Source organism: Alosa pseudoharengus, unplaced genomic scaffold (assembly GCF_046254945.1).
Source record: "Alosa pseudoharengus isolate Yale_2024_CS ecotype anadromous, Long Island Sound unplaced genomic scaffold, YU_APseudo_1.1 YU_APseudo_1.1_scf_19, whole genome shotgun sequence".
NCBI classification, from domain to species: domain Eukaryota; kingdom Metazoa; phylum Chordata; class Actinopteri; order Clupeiformes; family Clupeidae; genus Alosa; species Alosa pseudoharengus.
The window spans coordinates 16,809,934-16,832,433 of record NW_027468657.1 but is presented as its reverse complement, the minus strand read 5'-3'; the positions used below and the strand labels follow the sequence as shown (position 1 = coordinate 16,832,433).

At 44.5% G+C, this 22,500-nt stretch overlaps 1 protein-coding gene across 3 annotated transcripts in view; it reads left to right on the top strand.

The window, feature by feature from the left end:
- The first annotated feature begins 6,491 nt into the window (after positions 1-6,491).
- The window catches only part of kif7 (kinesin family member 7), a 33,010-nt gene continuing 17,001 nt past the window's right edge, over positions 6,492-22,500 (top strand). For 2 of the 3 annotated variants that reach the window (XM_076291885.1, XM_076291884.1), the window contains exons 1-11: positions 6,492-6,581; positions 7,865-8,509; positions 9,756-9,956; positions 10,878-11,298; positions 14,648-15,218; positions 16,567-16,716; positions 18,577-18,732; positions 19,165-19,289; positions 19,464-19,621; positions 21,014-21,175; positions 21,353-21,555. In XM_076291885.1, coding sequence (XP_076148000.1) covers positions 8,176-8,509; positions 9,756-9,956; positions 10,878-11,298; positions 14,648-15,218; positions 16,567-16,716; positions 18,577-18,732; positions 19,165-19,289; positions 19,464-19,621; positions 21,014-21,175; positions 21,353-21,555 — 2,481 coding nt within the window. In that variant the 5' untranslated portion in view covers positions 6,492-6,581; positions 7,865-8,175. The remainder of the gene's footprint in view (positions 6,582-7,864; positions 8,510-9,755; positions 9,957-10,877; positions 11,299-14,647; positions 15,219-16,566; positions 16,717-18,576; positions 18,733-19,164; positions 19,290-19,463; positions 19,622-21,013; positions 21,176-21,352; positions 21,556-22,500) is intronic. The other variant, XM_076291886.1, reaches the window with a different exon arrangement.

The following is a 22,500-nucleotide window of genomic DNA, read 5'->3' as shown; positions in this document are numbered from 1 at the left end:
GTGCGCAATTTGGCAGCACCTTATGTTGCATTGCCATTGTTACTGTGCAATTAGGCTATTAAATCCAGTGTAAAGTGTTGATCATGACAACAGTAACAGTCAGTACATCAATATTTTTGCAGGGACATCACAAAGGGTTCGGATAGTTGAATGGGTAAAGGGTATTGGGAAACGCGTGTGTAAAGTGTTGTTACATTCCGTACTGTATGTTACACTTCCTGTAATGACACGGCCACAGTGTAACAAGAGAAATATGACTCTGTAGTAATAGGGTGTCTCTCTTCATCTGAATACCTCAATGTTTAATTTCTCTACCTTTACTACTTAAATCCTGTCCTAATCTAGCCTTTAGATTGGCCCGATCCCATTTTAATATACCCTTGATTGGCCAGATTACGTTTACATTACATTCATTTATTTAGCAGAGGCGCCACCAAAGCACTCCATAGCCAAGTGCTTGTTTGGCTGATAGAGTTGCTTTAATGTCCCAAAGCGGAGGACGAGTTCTCTTTGTGTGCACTGTAGTCTGGGTAATTGGGCCAAAGGATAGTGGCATCTGCTTGTGATGGTGGCATGAGTAAGTGCAAAGCAGAAGTGTGTTATTATTTTAATGCAAGTCAGCATTTTCACCAAATATTAGCAGGCACTGCAGTCATAAATGCCTGCTAAAACCATTTGAATTATTAGTAAATTATTTCATGCATGGTAATCTTTATCTATAGTGTGGTTAGGTAAAAATGTACTACATGAAATTCCCTTCAAGCACATCGATATTCTACATCCCCTATTTGTATACACAGAATAATCTCTAAATATAGGGAATCAGGATAAGAACCTATTTCCGTGTCTTATTTTTTAGGCATACTTATCAACATTAATCCAATCCAGAAATGCATATTGGATGCCTTGCTCAAAGAAAACAGATTGCTACTGGCCCCAAAAGTACTGCCTGACTCTGTTTAGGGTCTCAGCAACCCAAATGAATGTGATTATTGTGATTTTTTTTTCTCTCCATAAGAGATGCGCACACATGTTCTATTTTCCAGTCTAATACACAATGTACGATGTCGTTTTTACAATGTTATCAAATTGTCCTGCAGTGAGAACACTCTAGCATAAAGAAGAGAGACAGAGAATTACTAATGCCCTTAACCACAACAGAAAGAAAGCATAATATTTGCTGTTCTTAGTGGTCTCCAGCTAGTCTTTGTCAACACAGTTCCATTCTGTGCCTCTCCTATTATTCCCACAAGGTCAAGCATGGACAAAAATAGGATACTCGGTCGCTCTGAGAGACCATCTTAATAGATTTCATGTTCCAGAAAGTTCTTTCTTCCCTCAGCCATCACATCTCGAGTCGAGAGCCAGCCAGTTTTGATGAGTGTATATGTACGTTGGCATACGGCGTCAGGCACGCCCTGCCAAAATTAGCATAGGTAATGTGCAGAACGGTGGCAGTGTGTTCACTCTCTCTCTCTCTCACGCGTGCGCACCCTCGACCACGCGGGCGCACAAACGGCCTGTACTCACGCTGTGGAGGGCCTGAGTGACCTAGCAACAGAGCGACTCAAATTGCTACCATGCTGCTTCCCAGTGAGAGCCTATTACAGACAAACAGGGAGCAGAGTTGGCATGACTCATTCCACTTTATCCTCGCTGCTCCACCGGCGCAATGGTATATTAACTATGCGTCTGATTGAAAAGAACATTTTCAAAGTGTGTATATATGTGTTAATGTGTGTGTGTGTGTGTGTGTGTGTGTGATTGAAAAAATCATTTAGATATATGTCCCCGATTGAAAATAGTCTTTAAAAACAAGGTGTATTATTGAAAAAGCGATAAAGCAACATCAGTAAAGATTGAATGGCCTTGGAGGTTAAATTCGGTGGTTTGTTTGTGCAGGGTTAAACGCAAGCCAAGCCGTCTGAGCTTCTCCTTTCCTTTGTGTGCACATTGATGGCAGGGGGCTCTGTTGTCACACTACGAGACGCTTTCCTGATCACAGTTTTATGTCTCAGATTTGCTGTCTGAGAGCCCAAGGGAGAGACTTGCTGTGTAACAGGGTAGCACATTATGTAAGAGACAGCTCACTAATTTATCAGAGGACAGTGTTAATTATAACAGCACAGAGTGCAGAGAGTACTACTCACTGTGTTTCTCTCTCTCCCCACAGACCACATCCACCCATCTCTGAGGTATAACCCCCCCCCCACACACACACACACACACACACACACACACTCCTCCCTCTCTCACACACATACACAAACTCCACACACACACACACACACACACACACACACACACACACACACACACACACACACTTCTCACCCACACACACTCCTCACCCGCTCCATTGTTTTTCTCTGAGTTATAATTGCAGTGTTTTATAAGGCCACTGCCTCTGTATTGATCCCTTTTATTAAACTGAAAGCTGGGCCAGTTAAATCAGCTGTGCATCCTGGGACTGGATGATGGCGGAGTGGGGGGGTTGGGGGGGGGTAGGGGGTCAGGGGCTCAGGTGAAAGTGTAGCGAGACCGAGCGAGGGAGAGAGTGAGTGAGAATGAGAGAGAGAGGGGGAGAGGAGTGAGAGCGCCCGGAGATGAAAGGACGGGGGCAGCATCCGCGGGCTCACATGGACTCCCAGCAAAAGGCCACAAGGATTCCGAGCCCTTGCCATTATTAAGATTCTTTTAAGGGCAGTGGTGGCAGTGGTGGCAGTGGCGGCGGCGGCACAGTCTGCGGCTTTGGTGGAGCTAGAAGGGCATATCTGTGGCTGGTGCGGCAGTGCAGCTTCTCGTCAGTTGTCTTGGCAACCTGGGTAGTACGTGCTAATTGATGACAATGGAATTGCCAAAGTAATTACAACCGTTGCAGACACAGACTTGTACACAGATTTGCAAACACTTCCAAGGTTTTGCATAAATCAAGTCGACATTCGTGTGATCATTATAATTCAGAGGGAAGGGAAAACCAGACTCTGTAGCTCTGTATTGTTGACTAATTGTGGAGGAAAGAGTATAAGGGCATATTTCAAAAACTGTAGGATCAGATTTGTCTTTTCAGACCTGTGTACACACACAGGTGTAAGCTGTATCGGTCTAGATTTTTAGCAATCAGTTGAACAAAGTCTCAGCCAGTCAGTAGTCAAGTCAGAAATCTCAGAGAGCTTTATTCATGGCACCAGAGACCCACGTTGTGTTGCTCAGTCTGAGGTTCCAAAGAAAAGACACACTTCTTATAGGACATTGGCACAGCTTACATCTATCTCCAAGTATGGTATAGCAGGAATCAAGATAAGCACATCACCCGCTTTTTCCCAACATTGTATACAAGGATGTAACCCTTAACAACCTACATCAGTGACATTTACCCAAGGGCTGACCTAACAAACATGAAGGCGCCAACCCCCCTAGTAGGAGATGGCTGCTCCAACTCAGAAGAGCCCCTTCTATCTTAACAAACAAGCACTTAGGCCCAATCACCTTGAGGAAGAATGCCACTGATGCAAAACATCTTTCATCAACCCAATTTCTGTTCACTCATACACTTCTATGAATAACTTGTTCACAAACAGAAGTAAAAGAACACATGAGCAAAGCATACAGCACACATACATATGGAGATGTCTTCAAGGCTAGAAATGTCTTACTACAGCTAATATGGATACATTCAGTCGTATGGAATTTCTGATTCAAGTGAGCATGAAAAACAATTTTCTACATAACATTTGTAATCCCATAGGATCAGATAGCATCCCATAGCAATGTTTTTTTTTTATTTTGTTTTAATCCAACACATTTGCTCTCTGCACAGACTCAAAATTGAAAATGCCTGTCAGGCATTTTGCATGCTGATAATAATTCCCATCTCCATCAATTCAATGTTGGGAGGTTATTTATAGAAAATGAGGATCACGTATTAGTCATTCCTCTGATTGGCACATTTTGCTTTCCCAATTGTCTGAAAATCAGGGACGAGATTTTACCTCCAGGCAATATTCTGCCACAGGGTGACAATCTTTCTGAATTATTCTTGCACAACACCCCCCTGAGCTGCATTTTGCCTCACTAGGTAAATCCATAAACAGCAGTCATGTCAATGCATTTAGTATAGGTTTTAAATCATATTAGTTACTAGGGCTCAGAAATGTCATAGAAGAGCTTTCACTGGTGTTAGTTGTGTTACTTGTTCTACACAAACCAGTTTCATCCGGTATTTCCAGAAGAAAATATGTTTTTTTTTTCACAATGGTGTGTCAGATTGCGGATGTTTTCATGAATGCTTTTCTGTCTCAAAATCACTGAAGCATCAATAGTGTTCCGCTGTGTACACATTGCAGTATTGTTCTTCACACTGGAGGAACCTTGAGGTATAGAGAATATACAGTGGATACCATAACAACATTCTCTCTGCTGTGCAAAGCAATCAATTGCATTTACCCTCCCCCAAGGAAACACATGCACTGTTTGCCACCTGTGCTTACATTCATGTTTAATAACACATTTGTGACATCATTTTTTATAACTGAATTGTATAGTTATACTAATATAATGCATCTGCTTTCCTCTAAAAAGGTCATTAGTACGTTTAAATTCTCAAAAAAAAAAAACACACCAAAGCCAACATAGCATGCATTCGGTCCTCATGCACCATCTGACCACTTGTTGATTTGCATTTGCACTGCATTAATACGGATGTGTCAGTGGTGACCGCCTGATGCTGTTAGCAACCTGGGCCTCTGGCTGTGCTGCCAGATGCCTGATGCCTGAGTAAGCTTGTGCCGCTGTGGAAGACTAGTGATTTTGTTGTTCATCTGTAAACTGACAACAAGTCTCAGTCTGCCTCAGTGACCTGGGCCCTGCCGCGAATCCAATCTCTTACACTCTCATGCTCTGACTTAGCCTCTACATGTATATTTATTCATCGAGCACAGCAGGCACTTTCATGAAAGCAACCTTCAAGATAATCCATAATTGAGATCATATTAAACAGTTAAAACAACAAAAATATTAAGCTATAACAATAATAATAGCTTAATATTATCCATCTGTCTCCTATACGTAAATATCTATCTATCTATCTATCTATCTATCTATCTATCTACCTATTTTATGTGACTCTGGGGAAATAAGACTGAGGTCCTTAATCCATATGCTTTAATATCATGACTTTTTTGGTAATTTAAATTAAAATGAAGCATAATATATAAAAATGTAATACCAAGATGGTGTGTGTATGTTCTTTTTCTTTTTTAATATTGCAAATAAATCTATTATTAAATACACAAAATGTTGTACTGTCCTCTGTGTGGTGTGAATGTGGTTTTCAATAAGTATATGTATATGTGATGTGTAATATATATGTTAATAATGATAAGATAAAGAATATGCTATTTTGAATTGTCATGGTTTCATAAATATTGTAGCGATGTAGTTTTCTACATTGATATATACGCTGGCATATCTTATGTCTTAAGATTTCAAATAAAGTAAATGATCTTCCCCTTCACACAGAATGCTGTTTTTAAACCCTATATAGGAAACAGCATTTTATTCCAACGTAGCGTCTTAGCAGTTGAACCAAATTCAATAACAGAGGCTTTATGTAGCTTTGCCATTTCCAGCACCCTCTTGCTGTCTGTGTCTGTCTCTCCCGCTATTTGGTCCCTTGTCTTCTGCATCTTCATCAGGCCTGGTCTTCACACACACACACACACACTCTCTCTCTCTATCTCTCTCTCTCTCTTTTTCTCACACACACTTACACACATATATGGTCTAGGCTACTGACAGCCCTGTGACAGGTGGATATGCCAATTCATGACACAAAATTTCACCTTGAAGCCTGTTAGAAAATTATCATATGGTCTTGATTTTGTCATAAAGGCTTGGTATCAAATGATGCATCATAACAATTAGGCCTACTTCAGTGCCCTAAAGATAATTTGCTATTGATCAAATTAGGTGAAACATTGACATCTTAGGCTACCCTACAGGCTCATTTGGTCTACATTAATTGAAATGACTCATTTGATAGCCTACAGGGATGTTGTAGCCTAGCAGGCTTAGATAATTATCTCCTTGTCCTACGCTACTATGTCATTATTCATGCATACTAGAGTGTATTACTTATTATGTAAGCATTTATTTATTTATTTTCTAAGACCATATAGGCTAGAAGGAAAATGTCCAAATTAATTGCACAGTCAGGGACACATTTACAGATAGGCGACATGGAGAATACAGAGTAAGAAAACTGATTTTTTTTTATTTATTTTTTTATTAAAATCATTTGGCCAGACTGGGGTTTTAAAAGCTTTTCCTCTACATGTTTGATCAACGATGGGATATTCATTGATTTGCGGCGAGGCCAAGAAGCCTGGGAAGCCTTGCAATGACATCACTGCATCCTCCTTGTGGGGAATCTCGCAGCTGGATTGAGGATGTGCCCTCCTACCTTGGGGCTGCAGATGAAGTCGGAAACAGCAGTTACAAGTTTGAAAAGCTCCCCATCGCTTGGAGAAAAGCATATCGTTTGAATCACGCTTTGCATTGTTTTAGGAGACCGGTTGGAGGTATGTATGTGGGGAAATCATGAAATGATAACAAAATAAGCATTAACGTTAACGTTATTTGGCACATTTTCTATTTTATTATTTAGTTAGCACAACTAGGATAGCCTCAGTGGCTAAGTAGAAAACATGCAAATATATTTTCCATGCATCGCATAGTTTGCTTTCATGCATGTTATCACCCAAAAAATATTTTCATTTTATTTCCAAAGGAAAGCAGAATCCACCCATCAAGTATAACAGTTAAATTGTGCACACAGTTACTTTTGCTAACGGATTCTGGGGATACAGCAACTATCGCTAGCATGTCCATAGAAAGTTAATGCAAAAGTTACTGGATAGATAGCTTAGCACACAAGGCTAATGGGTGGCTAACCAAGCAACTTCAAAACAATGCGGTATGGGTACTACTCTTTCACTTGATACAAAGTAGCCTACATTTCGTCAGAAGAATTTATGGAACTACACTATTGCATATAACATGCAAATTAAAGTCATAGGCTACGCCAGTTCGATTTGGTTTAACACTTGAACCCGACTCTCAGACCCCGAAATGCTCTCAACATAATGTGTGCTCATAGCGGCGGTAACAATTAACTCGGGCCAACTTTTCGCCTTTCCCCTGCGTTTTCCTTTAACAGATGTACACTAATTTAATGAAAATAATCTAACTGTGAATATAGACATCGTTACTAAAACTAAAACACTCAAAGTTGAGTTACTTAACCTATAGGCTATGATGTAGAACTGAGGTTGTGCTTACGGGCATGTCGGGCGTGTTGTTTTTCGCTTTGCAGTGTGTTCGGAGAAACTACGACAAATGCAGATCCTTCCTAATTTAAGCAGTCCTGAAATCTAACAAAGAGACCAAAGTGTTACTAATACCGACATATCGAAATGATGATGCACATAAAACATTTACTTAGGACAGCGAGCTGAAAAGTCAAATGCATCTCCACCAGGCAGAGTTGCTGTTTTATTTTCACTTTACAACGTGGACAGACATTCAACTATTATTTTGCAGCTCTGTAAGGTATTTCTTTTCCCTCAGTGAAATTTCATTTTTTTAAAAATATAAAATCAATTCAAATAAGGTGAAAAAAAGGATCAAAGGATTATGTAATGTTTTTTTCACACCTTACTATTTCTTTCAAGTTTCTTCTTGGTGCTTTTTTCAATGGCTTGTGTAAGTCATGTTGTGACATTTGAAAAGCTGTGCATGGTCTCCTTGTCTGTGCTATGCCACATGTTTACACAGACTTGTTTTTTTTCTTTTCATGTTGCAGGGGCACAGCAATGACTGTTGCGTCAGCCCCATCACAGAGCCATCATGCATTTATGCCACACCAAGGAGGCAGAGAGGGCCAGGTAGAGGGGCAGAACCTGTAAAACCACGTGTGTGTGTGTCCCAGCTGGACGAGTACACACACACACACACACATACACACACACACACACACACACACACACACACACACACACACACATACACACACACACACACACACACACACACACACACACACACACACACACACATACACATAGCCTTTAGACACACATACACTGGTACGTGAACGTTTGCCCTGCAGCTGCCATGTCTCCTAAGGTACCAGGCTCTGGGCGTGGAGGGGCGGAGGAGTCTCCTGTGCAGGTGGCGGTGAGAGTGCGCCCCCTGCTGCCCAAAGAGCTGCTGCGCGGTCACAAAAGCTGCATCAGTGCCGATCCCGCCGCCCGCCGCATCACCCTCGGACACAGCCGCCACTTTCTGTGTGACTTCCTGTTCCAGGAGGCCAGCGGGCAGGAGGAGGTCTACGAGGCGTGCGTCCAGCCCCTGGTGGAGGCATTCCTGCAGGGCTTCAACGCCACCGTGTTTGCCTACGGGCAGACCAGCTCGGGCAAGACCTACACTATCGGAGAAGCCAACATCTGTGAGAGTCTATAATATATCTATTATATATATTATATATATTCTATAATATATATATTCTACGCTGTTCTACTCAACTCTATCCTGGTCCTAGTCTACTGTACGCGACTCAGTGCTCCTCTCAACTCTTTTCTCATGTGGAAGTCTCTCCGTGTCATTTCCCTTCTCTTTACGCCTCTTTCCTGCTCTCTCTGTTGCTGTCTCCCTTGCCTTGATTTCGGACTCATAAATGTCTCTTGTCTGCCTCCCACGAACCAGAATGTGTGTTTCCTCCATCGCAACCCACTGGAAATCCAAATTCATGAATTTAGAAATACCCCATGAGGAGTCCTTGTGTGTTTGTGTGTTTGTGCGTGTGTGTGTGTGTGTGTGTGCGTGTGTGTGTGTGTGTGTGTGCGTGTGTGTGTGTGTGTGTGTGTGCGTGTGAGAAGAGCCAGGCCTTCTGTAGAGTCACACGTCAGCTATGCCATCCTCACCTCCCACCTCTCAGCTGCCGTCGCTAGCAGGGTCCAGTTCAGGGAGGGTAGCTGGCGAGCCAGCCCGCCATCTGAATTTCCAGCTAATATCTGTTAGCCTGGCCCAACAGCATTGCACACTCCTGTTGAGGGCCAGGGAAGAGCAGCTAGCCAGCCATTTTCAATCAAAAGCTTGTGTTTGCTAGATGATCCTCATAACTCAGCACTACTATCAAGGGTTTCTTGTAGGACAGCAAGCCAAGCATCTATCTGCTAAGCTAATGACTGCTATTCTCTTCTTAGAAATTTAGACAGAGCATGCTTTTTTATTAGTTTTATCCAGCCACCATCAGGCAATAAGTATGTCACCTGAACCAACACAGCAATATTCTCAAATGTGAAATTGACTTTTGTCTCATATACTTATATTTATTCTCTATTTATTACTCACTTCTATCCCTTCTCTAAATATTGAACTTTTGAGCTTTACACAAAAAATCCTATGTACCGTCTGCATGCACCCTTTTTCTGCACAGTAATGGGCAGGAAGCTAACCAGCCTAATGAATCTGCAGCCACCTCTTTCTCAACTTTGGGCCATCAAGTGTACAGTGTTACAGTAGCTCAATAATTCAAAATACTTGTCTAAACCCATCTACTTATTGTACTTACCTTACTGTGTGTTTTTCGTGTTTTTGTATGTTGTGTAAACTACTGGATGCCTGTATTTCTTTAACGGCCAATACAGTATCTATCTATCTATCTATCTGACCTTTGACCTCTGGCCTCTCAGCAGCATACAGGGACGAGGAGCAGGGCATCATCCCCCGGGCGGTGGCCGAGATCTTCAAGCTGCTGGACGAGAACGACCTGAACTACTTCTCGGTGCGCATCTCCTACCTGGAGGTCTACAAGGAGGTGTTCAGGGACCTTCTGGAGGTCGAGACACCCAGCAAGGACATCCACATCCGCGAGGACGACAAGGGAAACATTGGTCAGACATACACACACACACCCTGATGTTTTTTTTGTATCTCGTTTTGTGTGTGTTCCCCCCATTTACCCACTTGTATTTAGTAGGACACATGAAGATCCACTACCTAAATATCGACCCCATGGTCTTAGTGTTGTTTTGCATCTTGCTCTAGGAGTGGTTCTACTGAGGCAAAGTTCAGCTACTTGTGTTTGCTTAAAATGCTCCTATTGTTAAAATGCTCCCATTGTTAAGTTGCTGAGATTTAAAGATCTTAGACTGAAAGAGGACTTTGGGTGTCTCCTTGTGTGTGTGTGTTTGTGTGTTTGTGTGTGTGTGTGTGTGTGTGTGTGTGTGTGTGTGTGTGTGTGTGTGTGTGTGTGTGTGTGTGTGTGTGTGGGTGTCCTATGATTAAGGGTGATTGGCGAGTTAGGATGTTGGAAGGCAGCTGCCGGAGCACATGTTCAGTGGGCAGGCCGGTCTCTTGTGAGTGACAACCACTGGCGTTAGTCACGGCGGTGAGAAACCTGCTGACGACAGAGCCAACCATCCACAGCTAAATATAGGGCTGATTTTGCCCCGCGCTCACACCACCAATAATGGCAGCTGACAAATGTGATTCAGGGGTTGTCAGAGGGGGCGACACTTACATGGGAGAGAGACACACGTGGTGTGTGTGTGTGTGTGTGTGTGTGTGTGTGTGTGTGTGCGTGTGTGCGTGTCACTTACATGGGAGAGAGACACAAGTGGTGTGTGTGTGTGTGTGTGTGTGTGTGTGTGTGTGTGATGTGATATGATGTATTTACACATATTTGTGTCTAAATAATTGACTATAATATATATGTGTGAATGGTTGTACACTCTTGATATGTTTACGTGTGTGTGTGTGCGTATGTATGTGTGTATGTGCGCACGTTCATATGTGTGTGTGTGTACCTTCAGTGTTATGCGGCGTCAAGGAGAGCGAAGTGGAGTGTCTGGACGAGGTGCTGAGCCTGCTGGACAGTGGTAACACCGCGCGGCACACCGGGGCCACCCAGATGAACCCCAAGTCCAGCCGCTCCCACACCATCTTCACCGTCCAGCTGGAGCAGCGACGAGGGGGCCCGGGGGGGTCCGGCAGGGGGGGTCCGGCCACGGGGGTCAGGTCCAGCCCCCCCCACCACCTCCTCTCGTCCAAGTTCCACTTCGTGGACCTGGCGGGTTCGGAGCGCATCCTGAAGACGGGCAACAGCGGCGAGCGGCTCAAGGAGAGCATCCAGATCAACAGTGGCCTGCTGGCGCTGGGCAACGTCATCGGGGCGCTGGGGGACCCCAAGAGGAGGGGCACGCACATCCCCTACCGCGACTCCAAAATCACCAGGTACACACACTGCAGCCCAGCCCGCTGGCAGGGGAAGGGTTAAACACAGTTGAAATTACTCCAGCGTTGTTATCAGAATTCCTTGAATTTCCCCTTGGGGAAATCAATAAAGTCAATAAAGTATCAATAAAGTATCTATCTAGATCAATAAACTATCTATCTATCTATCTATCTATCTATCTATCAGAACACCTTCTTAAACATTAACTACATAGTGTGCTTTATAGTGAATAACCACTATATAGTTTTTCACTCCATACTATACAATGAATAACTAGCATTCCTGCTCACCTTAAAGGAGAAGTTCGGTGTGAAATTGACCTTAGCTGTACTGAAAGATGTTGCCGAGTACTCACATGTGTCCAATAGGCACCTTCGCTCACCCCCTAGCATTCCAAATTACGCCGTTTTTAGCCGAGTAGCTGTGGGGGCATAGCGTAGCCTATGCAACTAAATCGCTATTTTTACACCATTAAAAAGGTTCCAAGTAACTCCACACTGCATTGGTAGACTTCTGAGGGTCTTGGAACCCTTTTAATTGTGTAAAAATAGTGATTTAGCTGCATAGGCTACGCTATGCCCCCCACAGCTACTTGGCTAAAAACGGCGTAATTCGGAATGCTAGGGGGTGAGCGAAGGTGCCTATTGGACACATGTAAGTACTCGGCAACATCTTTCAGTACAGCTAAGGTCAATTTCACACCGAACTTCAGGGGCGATTCTAGACCTAGAGCTTTGCTGGGGCACAGGCCCCCAACTCCCAATACATAAAAAATAATAATAATAATAACTGTGCGCGCAATATGAATAAATGCCTAGCCTGATTTGGACCATCACATATCTCCCCTAGGTCACAGACATCCTCCTCCATACTCTGAATAGTTTTACGCCTAGCCCCCATCATGTCCTCATCCGTTTCTTGCCTGTCTCTCCTCCTCCTCCTCCTCCTGCCTGGTATTGGACTGCCCAGCCTGTGCTCTTTCTCCCCTCTCTTCTCCCTCTCTTCGACCTTCTCCTCCTCCTCCTCCTCCAGCACTCTCTCCCTCAATTGTTGTAGCAGCCACTATCCAGCAACATCCAAACACATAGGCATAAGTAGGCCTATACTCACATGCATTAATTTAATAGGCTTTTCTACTAACACAAGGGAAGCTTATTTTTAGTCAAAAGTGAGATATACTTCCCTCCCAGGCAAGGGTCCTATATACATCCTGGCAATACTGCAGTTCTTTGTAGCTTAAATAGCCTACTAAAGCCTTCATACTGACTTTTGGTGATAATTTGCAAATGTAGCCTATAATAATCTACACAGATGGCTATTCGGATTCTGTGTATATTATTATAGGCTACATTTGCAAATGCAGCAAACTTATTTAAGTTTGCCATTAAACCATTGATCAAATCACAGCACTGGCTATTACCAGCATAAATGTTAATGTTACCGTTAATGTGGGCAAAATTATCATACCTCCCTCATCCTCCTCACTGTTCCTCTCCCTCTGTTCAGGAAGAATTTTCTGATGTCCATCTCTGAATAGTCAGAAGGCTGTTTAGTTTTACAGTAGGACAGCTTCACAAACAGTATAGGCTACTTTTACAGGAGTCTCTACAGTATACGTATAAATCCTTATTAATTGTCCGCATGTGTGCATGCAGCCTACGCATGGTGTGCGTGTGTGTGTGAGGGAGAGAGCACAAGCTGGTAAACTGTTGCTAAATTTAGGCTACAATGACGCTAAGCATTGAAAAACAGATGCTAGTTATGTTATGTTACCCTAACACTCTCTAACAGCGATCAACTTGTAATTTTTTCTGTCAAACAAGTTGTGAATTTGTTGTAACATTAAACAGGGGACGACTTACTCTATGCTCAAAGTGATTCCACAATCCACAGTGTATGTGTGTGCAGTACAACGAAACACTCGGAAGAATCATGTGAACGATTTTCATTGGTTGTTGCGTTCAATCTTAGCCAGCTACAGAGGTGCTATTTCCTGATTGGCTATTATGGCCCCTTTCTTTATTCCTTGTTTTTTTTTTATTATTGGCTGGTAAGTGACAGACTCGAGCCATGATTAAAGCAGGCACGGAGATGCGCTCATGAATGCCGTTTCCAGCTAGAGCCGCACTAGAATTTTACTGGGGCACTGGAGACTTTTACTAAGGCACGTGCCCCAGTGAATAAGGTCTAGTGACGCCCCTGCCGAACTTCTCCTTTAAAGTGTACTACATGAGTACACTTACATGAGGAGATGTTCAAAGCGCAGGGCAAGCCTACCATAATGCTAGACAGTAATTCTGAAGGAATATTTGCCTTTGTTGTGCTGCTTTGTTGTAGGCGATACATGTTTTTAATTTTTTTAATGCTCCATACAATTATAAACGGACAAAATAAAAAGCTTGAATTCAGCATGATGTGTAGAATAAATGGAAACACAATTTAGATTTTTGTTGTTTGTAAATCCAGAAGCATATTAGTTTTTTTCAAAAACTAGATATTGGTCCTTTAATTGTAGTGAAACATTTATTATCTGTTGTTAAGTATATAGGACTATAAGTGGTGGCTAATTTTAATCAACCTGATTGTGTTGTAGGATGTGTGTGTGTGTGTGTGTGTGTGAGAGAGAGAGAGAGAGAGCAAGAGAGAGAGGGAGAGAGATTTAATTGTGTCCTGTCCTGACATTCAATGTTTGTTTAAGGTTGTTAACCTCATCACTCTATGTTATTTTTATTTTCTTGAATACAATAACATTGATTTGTTATTGTTATGATTGTAGATTTGTTTTTTTACACCACTGTTTACTTGAGTGTTTTTACACATCAATTCATCTAATTTCCCTGCATTGTAGTGCTAGTGGTAGTAGAAGTGAAGCAGATTTTGTTTTGGATTTGATCCGCTATTAAGAGCTGCTGTTTTCTGCTCTGTCCACTCCTCTTTTCTCTTTCTCTCCTCTCCTTTCCTCTCTTCTCCTCTCCTCTTTCCTCCCCCCTACTCATTTCCTTCCTTCTCCTCTCCTCTCTACTCTTCTCACTTTTCCTCCCTCTTCTTCCTTTCCCTTTGATCTCTCCTTACCACTCCTCTCCTCCCCTCTCCTCACCTCTCCTCCTCCTCTCCTCCACTCTCTCCTCTCCTCCTCCTCTCCTCCTGCTCTCCTCTCCTTCTCTCCTCCACCTGCTCTCCTCACCTCTCCTCCTCTCCTCCACCTGCTCTCCTCCTCTCTCCTCACCTCTCCTCCTCCTCTCCTCCACCTGCTCTCCTCCCCTCTCCTTATCCTCTCCTCCTCTCCTCTCCTCTTCTCCTCCTCCTCTCCTTCCCTCTATCCTCCTCTCTCCCCTCCGCTGCCCTAAGGATCCTGAAGGACTCCCTCGGGGGCAACGCCAAGACACTGATGATCGCCTGCATCAGTCCGTCTTCTTCGGATTTCGACGAGAGCCTCAACACGCTCAACTACGCCAAGCGCGCCCGCAACATCCAGAACCGGGCCACGGTCAACCAGGCCAACGAGCCAGGCCGTGTCGAGGGCTTGGAGCACCAGATCCGGGCGCTTCGCCGGGCCCTGGAGACGCGGCACCGCTCCGAGACGCGCATCATTGTGGCACGGTCCGAACGTGAGCGCTCCGGCCGGCCACCCCCCCAGAGGGGCGGAGTCGGGGCGTCCGGGGCGGAGTTTAGCCGTCTGCAGATGGAGAGCGCCCACTACAGGACGTGCACGGACTCGGCCTATCGGCTGCTGCTGGAGTTGCAGGGGGAGGCGGGACTTAGTGCTGCCCAGGTGCAGCGAATCAGAGCGTGGCTCTGCTCGGTGGAGGAGGAGCGAAGTGGCCTTAGCTCCGCCTCCGGGCCCGACAGCGGCATTGACAGCGGTTCTACCGAAGACAGCAGCGCCCGGAAGAGCAGAGGACACGCCCTCAGGAACCAGGTGTGTGTTTGTGTGTGTGTGTGTGTGTGTGTGTGTGTGTGTGTCAGGATGTGGAGACTGTGCTTTCAGGAGCGTGAGGAGTGTGTAACTGTGTGTGTGTGTGTGTCAGGACATGGAGCCTTTGTAGGCAGTGTGAGAGGTATGTGTGTGTGTGTGTGAGGACTCTGTGTGTGTGTGTGTGTGTGTGTGTGTGTGTGTGTGTGTATAACGCTGTGTGTGTTTGTTTGTGTGTCAGGACATGGAGCCTGTGCAGGCGTTGGAGAAATGTTGTCAGGAGTGTGAGGAGTGTGTAACTATGCAGTGTTTCCCACAGAACTGGATTCAATTTGTGGCGGTAGCTGACTTGGACAAAGGGGGGGGGGGTATTAAGATCGTCTTGGTAGTGTATAGGTCTAATTGAGTGCCTGTCACTTTAAGACGTTTGAGGGAACCCTTGCAATTGTAACACAGTTGAAAGGCTGCTGATGTGTGGAAGCAATTCATAACGTTTTCTACATAGTTAAAATAAAGGTTCGTACTACTCCTTGGGACAAGCACTTTTGAATTTTGGAAAACACTTTTCCATTTACATCGGGATTTTGCAAACATTCAGTGTCAGAGTTAATAAGATGAGCCCTTCAACGAAATTGACAAGCAGCTGTAAGTAGGCTAAGCATGCTAAATTCGACATCCAAACAGTATTCAACATCCAAACAGTATGCTAACGTTAGCTTTGAGATACTGCTTGATTTCATAACTTAACTTAGTTTAGTCTCTTCAATGTAGCCTACTACTGTTGTGATAAGACCTTAGCAGAGTTCACTTCAATGCAGCAGTTTTGAACAAATTTGCGCAACATGGTCACGATGCTAAGCGGATTTAATAGCAATTTAGCCAGACGTCTTCTATGCAATGCTTCTATGTGGCAACAACAATCCTTCAGCAATCGTGAATATTTTGTTAAATGCACATGCAGAGGAGTGTCAGCGGGCTACGAGAGAGAGCGGGGCGGGGCAAGGAAAGGCTGCGTGCGTAAAAAGCGCAGCTCAATGGCAAACATAGAATATTAAATTAAAACATAGAATATTAATCTGTGGCGGCCAATTTTTATTTCGTGGCGCCCCGCCACAGATTAGTCAATGTATGGGAAACACTGCTATGTGTGTATAACACTGTGTGTGTGTGTGTGTGTTTGTGTGTTTGTTTCTGTATCTGTGTGAGTGTGTGTGGGTGTGGGTGGGTGTGAGTGTGTGTGTTAGGATGTGGAGCCCACGCAGGCGTTGGAGGAATGTTGCCAGGAGATGTGTAACTCTCTGTGTATAACCTGTGTGTGTGTGTGTGTGTGTGTGTGTGTGTGTGTGTGTATCAGGACGTGGAGCCCGGGACAGCATTAGAGGAGTGTTGTCAGGAGCGTGAGGAGTGTATCGCTGCCCTGCAGGCCCAGGTGCAGCAGCTGGAGCAGGAGAACACGGACTTCCTGTCCGCACTGGAGGATGCCATGGAGCAGTACAAACAACAGGTGCGCCCATCGCCGTGGCAACCGCATCAGCACCCGCATCAGTGGGGCCGCCTCCCCATCAGCGGCACACGTGGCAGCCGGCAAATGCCGCCGTTATTACTGAAAAGGGCACACGCACTCACACACAGGGCTAGACAAATGCAGGAACGAAGACATCAGTAATTGTATGTTGTTGTACAGATCAGCGCATTAGTCTTTAGGCTGTCCGCTTTTTATTTATGTAATTATTTATTTATTTCCTATTTTTTTCTAAATGTCTTTTTCTCCATTTTCTGTTCTTTTTTTTAATTTTTTTTTATAAATAGATAGGCTATGATGGGTGATTTTTTAGAGTGGTTTTGAAAGCTAGGACAGTGGGGTTAGAAAAAAGACAGCGGACCACTTGAAGTACAGATAATTCTATAATGAGCCACCATTAAGAGAAGCATTTTTTCCCGTTCTCCATGATGATACATTAATGTTTGCCAGCTAAATTCATTAATGGCCGCCAGCATGCTGAAAGTGCGGATGACTTCAGATGGCAGTGATGGAGGCTGCAATGTGAATTACTTTAAATGCTGGCCTTCACATCTGAATGGGCAGTGTGTTTTTTAAGTTAAGGTCAAATCCTGATTGATAGCCATTTAAGTAATTACTCCAAAGTCCAGCAATTATGCTAAATACGCGGGCTGTACTACCGGCAGGACAATAGGTCATCTTTTTATTAGAAAATTCAGACTGGCCTATTTAGCAGGTATTAAAAAAAATGAAGCTCAAAGAATTTGGTTACTCACTGCAGTCTGAGTTTGTTTCTGTATTGAAATGCTATGCAGCCTGAGTGATTTTAGTCTGCTGGTCTCCAGCATGTGAAATGGCTTTGTTGAATACCATTTGCATATATGTGTGCCTCACCCTAACAGGGTGGATAAACTGATTTTGATATAAGCACTGTGTGTGTATAGCTTGATATATTTTGTCTTCCAGTAGTTTGGAGTGTAATTTAAATAACATTGGAGTGACCTAAAATCCGTTTAATTCCATTGTTTTCAATTGGAGTGTTCTGACTGCAAGCGACGCAAGCAGCGCGATGCAGCATGATGCAACGCAACGTTCTGAGAGAACTTTTGTCTGATGCCCCGTGTCTATTTTCTTTTTGACGCTCGAGTTGCTCAACTAATTTAAATGAGAAATAAGACGCAATAGATGGGCATACTTAAAGGAAAATTACGGTATTTAGCACTTTGAGTCCCTTTTCTGGTTTGTTTTGGATAAACTAGAGTGCTGGACACCGAAATTTTGACGATTGGTCCTGTCTCGACTTTTCTGACTCGTTTTGAATCGCCTTTGACTAGTTAGAGTGGCTGCCTACAGGCATGCTCAAACATGTCCTAAAACAACCCTTATCGTTTGTTTTCAAAACTGCAACTCACCGAGTGGTTAGTGGTGTGCTTTCAGCCATGTTTACTGAAGATGCGTTGCAGCCGGTTGCAGCTTGTGGCTCTAAATTTTGGGGGTAGATTGCATCATCAACATGCATATAGAATAGTGCAATATAATTAAAATCTCTATCGTAGGCCAATTTTATATTGTTTATATCGCATATTGTTTATATCGCCCATTACTACCTGTTAGGACATATTGTTACAGTTTATGTGTACAGTAGATGTTTTACATTCATTCATTTTGTCTTACTGTACTGACATTCTCATCAGTATCTTTGCTTCCAGGGGATTGAACTTGTGATGTTAGCTGCATACTTACACTTTCATTAGGATGCTATAGCTTCTAAAGGCATTGAGTGGAATTGGTAGCAGAATGGCATTTAGCTCAGCTGAATGGAACACAGAGGTGGAGCCTCATCTTGTGCTGTTGTCCAATCAGAGTGCGAAGCTACAGGAGCAGCAGGACCTGATTGGAGAGCTGCACGGGCTGCTGTCACTTCCTGGTGGGGTGGGGCTTAGTCAGCTGACTCAGAGACCGCACACCGCCCCTCTACAACCCACCCAACACACACCTTACAGTGCTGAGGTGGAGCAGGTGAGTAATCACACACACACACCCAACACACTCTTTTAAACTTGAACTGGCCCAGCAAGGGAATCCCGACACACACACACGCACACACACACACACACACACACACACACACACACACACACACACACACACACACACACTGCCTGCCAACCATCCCCTATCCCTCACTCCATATTCATACACTCTGATACAGAAACACTTGTTCTGAGACACATGTCTCATTTTTATTATTACATTGTTATTAGGTCTCAACTTAGATACTGGACATCGTGGCCTATATTCTTATTTATTATTTTTTGTTATATATTACACATTCCTATGTTTTGCATGATTGTTTTTAATTGCAAGATCAGTGCTGTATAACTGTCCACTGACTACCCAGTTCTGATGTTTGGTGTGTGTGTGTGTGTGTGTGTGTGTGTTTGTCTACAGAGGTGTGTAGACGCAGGTTTCCAGGGTGACCAGTGGGAGAGTGACCAGGAGAGCATCATCAGGAGAGACGTTGAGGGCAGAGATGGAGAGGACGCCCCCTGCAGGCAGAGCAAGGACAAGCGCAAGTATGGAGCTCAGTCCCAAACACTAGGGGGAGCCCAAGAGTCTGTTCTATAACCAGTCAATACCTCCAGCAAAGCCTTCAGCTACTACAACCCCCATTTCTTGTCATTTCCCCCCAAAATACATACAGTATACTCATTATTATGTGCTCTGATGCTGATTGCTGTCTCTGATAGGTGGCTGGGCCTTACCGGGGCGAAGAGGGATGAACAAGGTCATGGTCATGTTCAAGGTCAGGGGTCATCGACCGTGGGTGGAGGTCACCTAGCTCAGCTCCTGGGTTTGAGCTCCAGTTCAGGGTATCCTGTTCTGTCCAACAGCCTGAGACGTCAATGTAAGTCTCCCTTACACACACACACACACACACACACACACACACACACACACACACACACACACACACACACACACACACACCCGCAAACACCTGTACAATGTTTAACCTCTCATATCCTCTAAAACCCCAACTTTTCCATGGGATTTCCATTGGATTTTTGGAGCTTTTTGATTCCATCAGCGCTACTGCCTTTTCCCTCCCTCCGGTCTCTGCTATTGTGCCACACACACACACACATACACACACACACACACACACACACACACACACACACACACACACACGCTGGCTACGCCATATGTTTGTGTGAGGTTAGAGTGATGGAGGGCTGTGTTGCCACTGTGGTTGTCTTGAGCAGTTGTTGCCTCCTGTCAGAGCACATTATGTTTCCCTGGTCACTGTCACAACACACAAGCCACCACCGTCCCCAGGCTGTCACCGTCTCCACAGGTTCAGTCAGGAGCAGTCCTGCTCACACTACACTCGCAGGACGGTGTGTGTGTGTGTGTGTGTGTGTGTGTGTGTGTGTGTGTGTGTGTGTGTGTGTGTGTGTGTGTTTGTGTGCAGAGTACATGTATGTGCATGCGTGTGTGTGTGTGTGTGTGTACACAATGTGTGTTTGTGTGTGAGTGTTTCTGTTTGTTTGTGTGTGTGTGTGTATGTGTCTCTGTGTGTGTGTTTGTGTGTGCCTGTTTCTGTTTGCGTGTGTGTGTTTCTACTGTATGTGTGCGTGTGTGTGTGTGTCTGTGTACTGTATCCATGCAAGGATGGCTGTTTTATGTGCGGCTTTTGTCTGGAAGCCTCTGCCAATGTTTTTTGTGTATGTGCGAATGGGAGCTTTTAGAGACCAATCTCAATGGAGGAATATTCAAGATGTGAAAAGCTGTTATTAAAGAAGAACTGTGTGTGTGTGTGTGTGTGTGTGTGTGTGTGTGTGTGTGTGTGTGTGATAATGACATCTGTTCAAAAGGTCTTTTGTGTCCAAAGTAAAAGACAACTGGAAGACTCAGGGGGGGAAAAAAGAAAGAAGTAGGAATGAAAAGACAATTGTATGAACATTAAAAACACACTGGTGTTCGGGGAAGAGAACCTTAGTGAAGCCTGCTCGTGTTGTCTTTCTGTTCTGAGATTCAAGGTCGATGAGCTTTGAGTGTGACCTATGAATGTTTTCCTTATCCTTAGGAGTGTGAGGTATGGGAGTGTGTGTGAGGTATGAGTGAGTGAGTTAGTGTGTGTGTGTGTGTGTGTGAGTACAGTATGTGTGTGTGTGTGTGTTTTGACAGAACATTGGAGGGTGGAAGCTTTGTCTACGTGTGTGTGTGTGTGTGTGAGGTACGTTGTTATTTAAGTGTGTATAAGGTGTTTGAGTTTGTGTGTGTTTCTTCTCAGCGAACAGCAGTCTAGGCGACAGCTCGTCGTGGGAGGCGTTCCGGGGCCTGGGGGGCGAGGTGGGGTCGGAGCGAGGGCTCCTGCAGGCGCAGCAGAAGATCCGGGAGCTGTCAATCACCATCCGCATGAAGGAGGAGCTTATCAAGGAGCTGGTCAAAACAGGTATGCTAGCTCTGTTAGCAAGATAGCAGATGGTCACGCACCTGTGCTTAGATTAGGTTAGGATGCGCAGGCTCTAGTACAGCCTTAAGGTGATGGAGCTGGAGGCTCGGGCCAAGCTCACAGAGCCCCAGAGCCAGCGTGTGTGTGTATGTGACGTGTTTGCGTACCTGTGCCCAGGTAAGGACGCACAGGCGATGAACCGGCAGTACAGCCGTAAGGTGTCGGAGCTGGAGGCGGAGGCCGAGCAGGCTCGGGCGGAGCTGACCGAGGCCCAGCGGCAGCTGACGGAGCTGGAGGTGACGGGCACGCGCGACGCCGCCGACAAGAGCCGCGCACAAGAGTGCCGCCGCAAGATCGCCGCCGCTCAGAGCAGAGTGCAGGTGTGGGACTCTCACACACACACACACTACACACAAATAGCACACACACATAGTACTCACACACACACACTACACACACACATACACACACACATACCATACTAGGGGTGTAACGGTTCATGTATTCGTATTGAACCGAAACGGTACGGGCGTCACGGTTCGGTGCATGAATTTACACGGAGAATACACGGTATAAAAATACATAAAACTCGTGTGCGCATTAATTAATGTAATGCGCAATTACTGTTAAGTAGCGAGAGTTACGGGAGTTCTTTAGCGACACCTAACGCTAATCTGTAGCCTCGCCTTAGCTCTGAAGCTCTGATTGGCGCCTATGTTTTTTTTGTCAGGTCGTCGGTCGAGTCCGTCAGTCATTAGCAGCACTAAGGTTAGACCCACAAGAGTTAGAGGATCCGCTGGTCTCTTTAATATCGCAAGTTTGAGAACTTCAGTTACAGTAACGTTAGTACAGGCGAAAGAGTGGTGGATAAGATGAAACTGTGTGTCGGCGTTGTTCAGCAGTTGTTGGGTATGTGAGTGGAAAAAATGCTACACATATTCATATCGGTGCTACACACCCAGATTATGTACGCTACCAATCACTGAAACGAGGGGGAAAAACTTCCCCTGCGCATCAGCAGCCTTTGGATACACATACAAATAGGGCCAAAACCTACGGCTTAAATTAAATGATTTCGTAATGACAGAAAGCTATGTAAATCGCGTGGTAATTACCTTTAAGTTGGGGTAACTTGTAACTTCTCACATGAGGAGCTGGTAGTGTTAAGTGCATAGACAGTAAAATAAAGTGACAACGCTAACCAGGCTAATAAACAAACCATGCTACGGTGAGTTAACGTCAAAGGGCAGTCACGTGACTTCTAGTTGTAGTCTTTATGAAATGAAAGGAGCAATTTCGTTTTTTTTTTTAAAAGGCAAAATAGT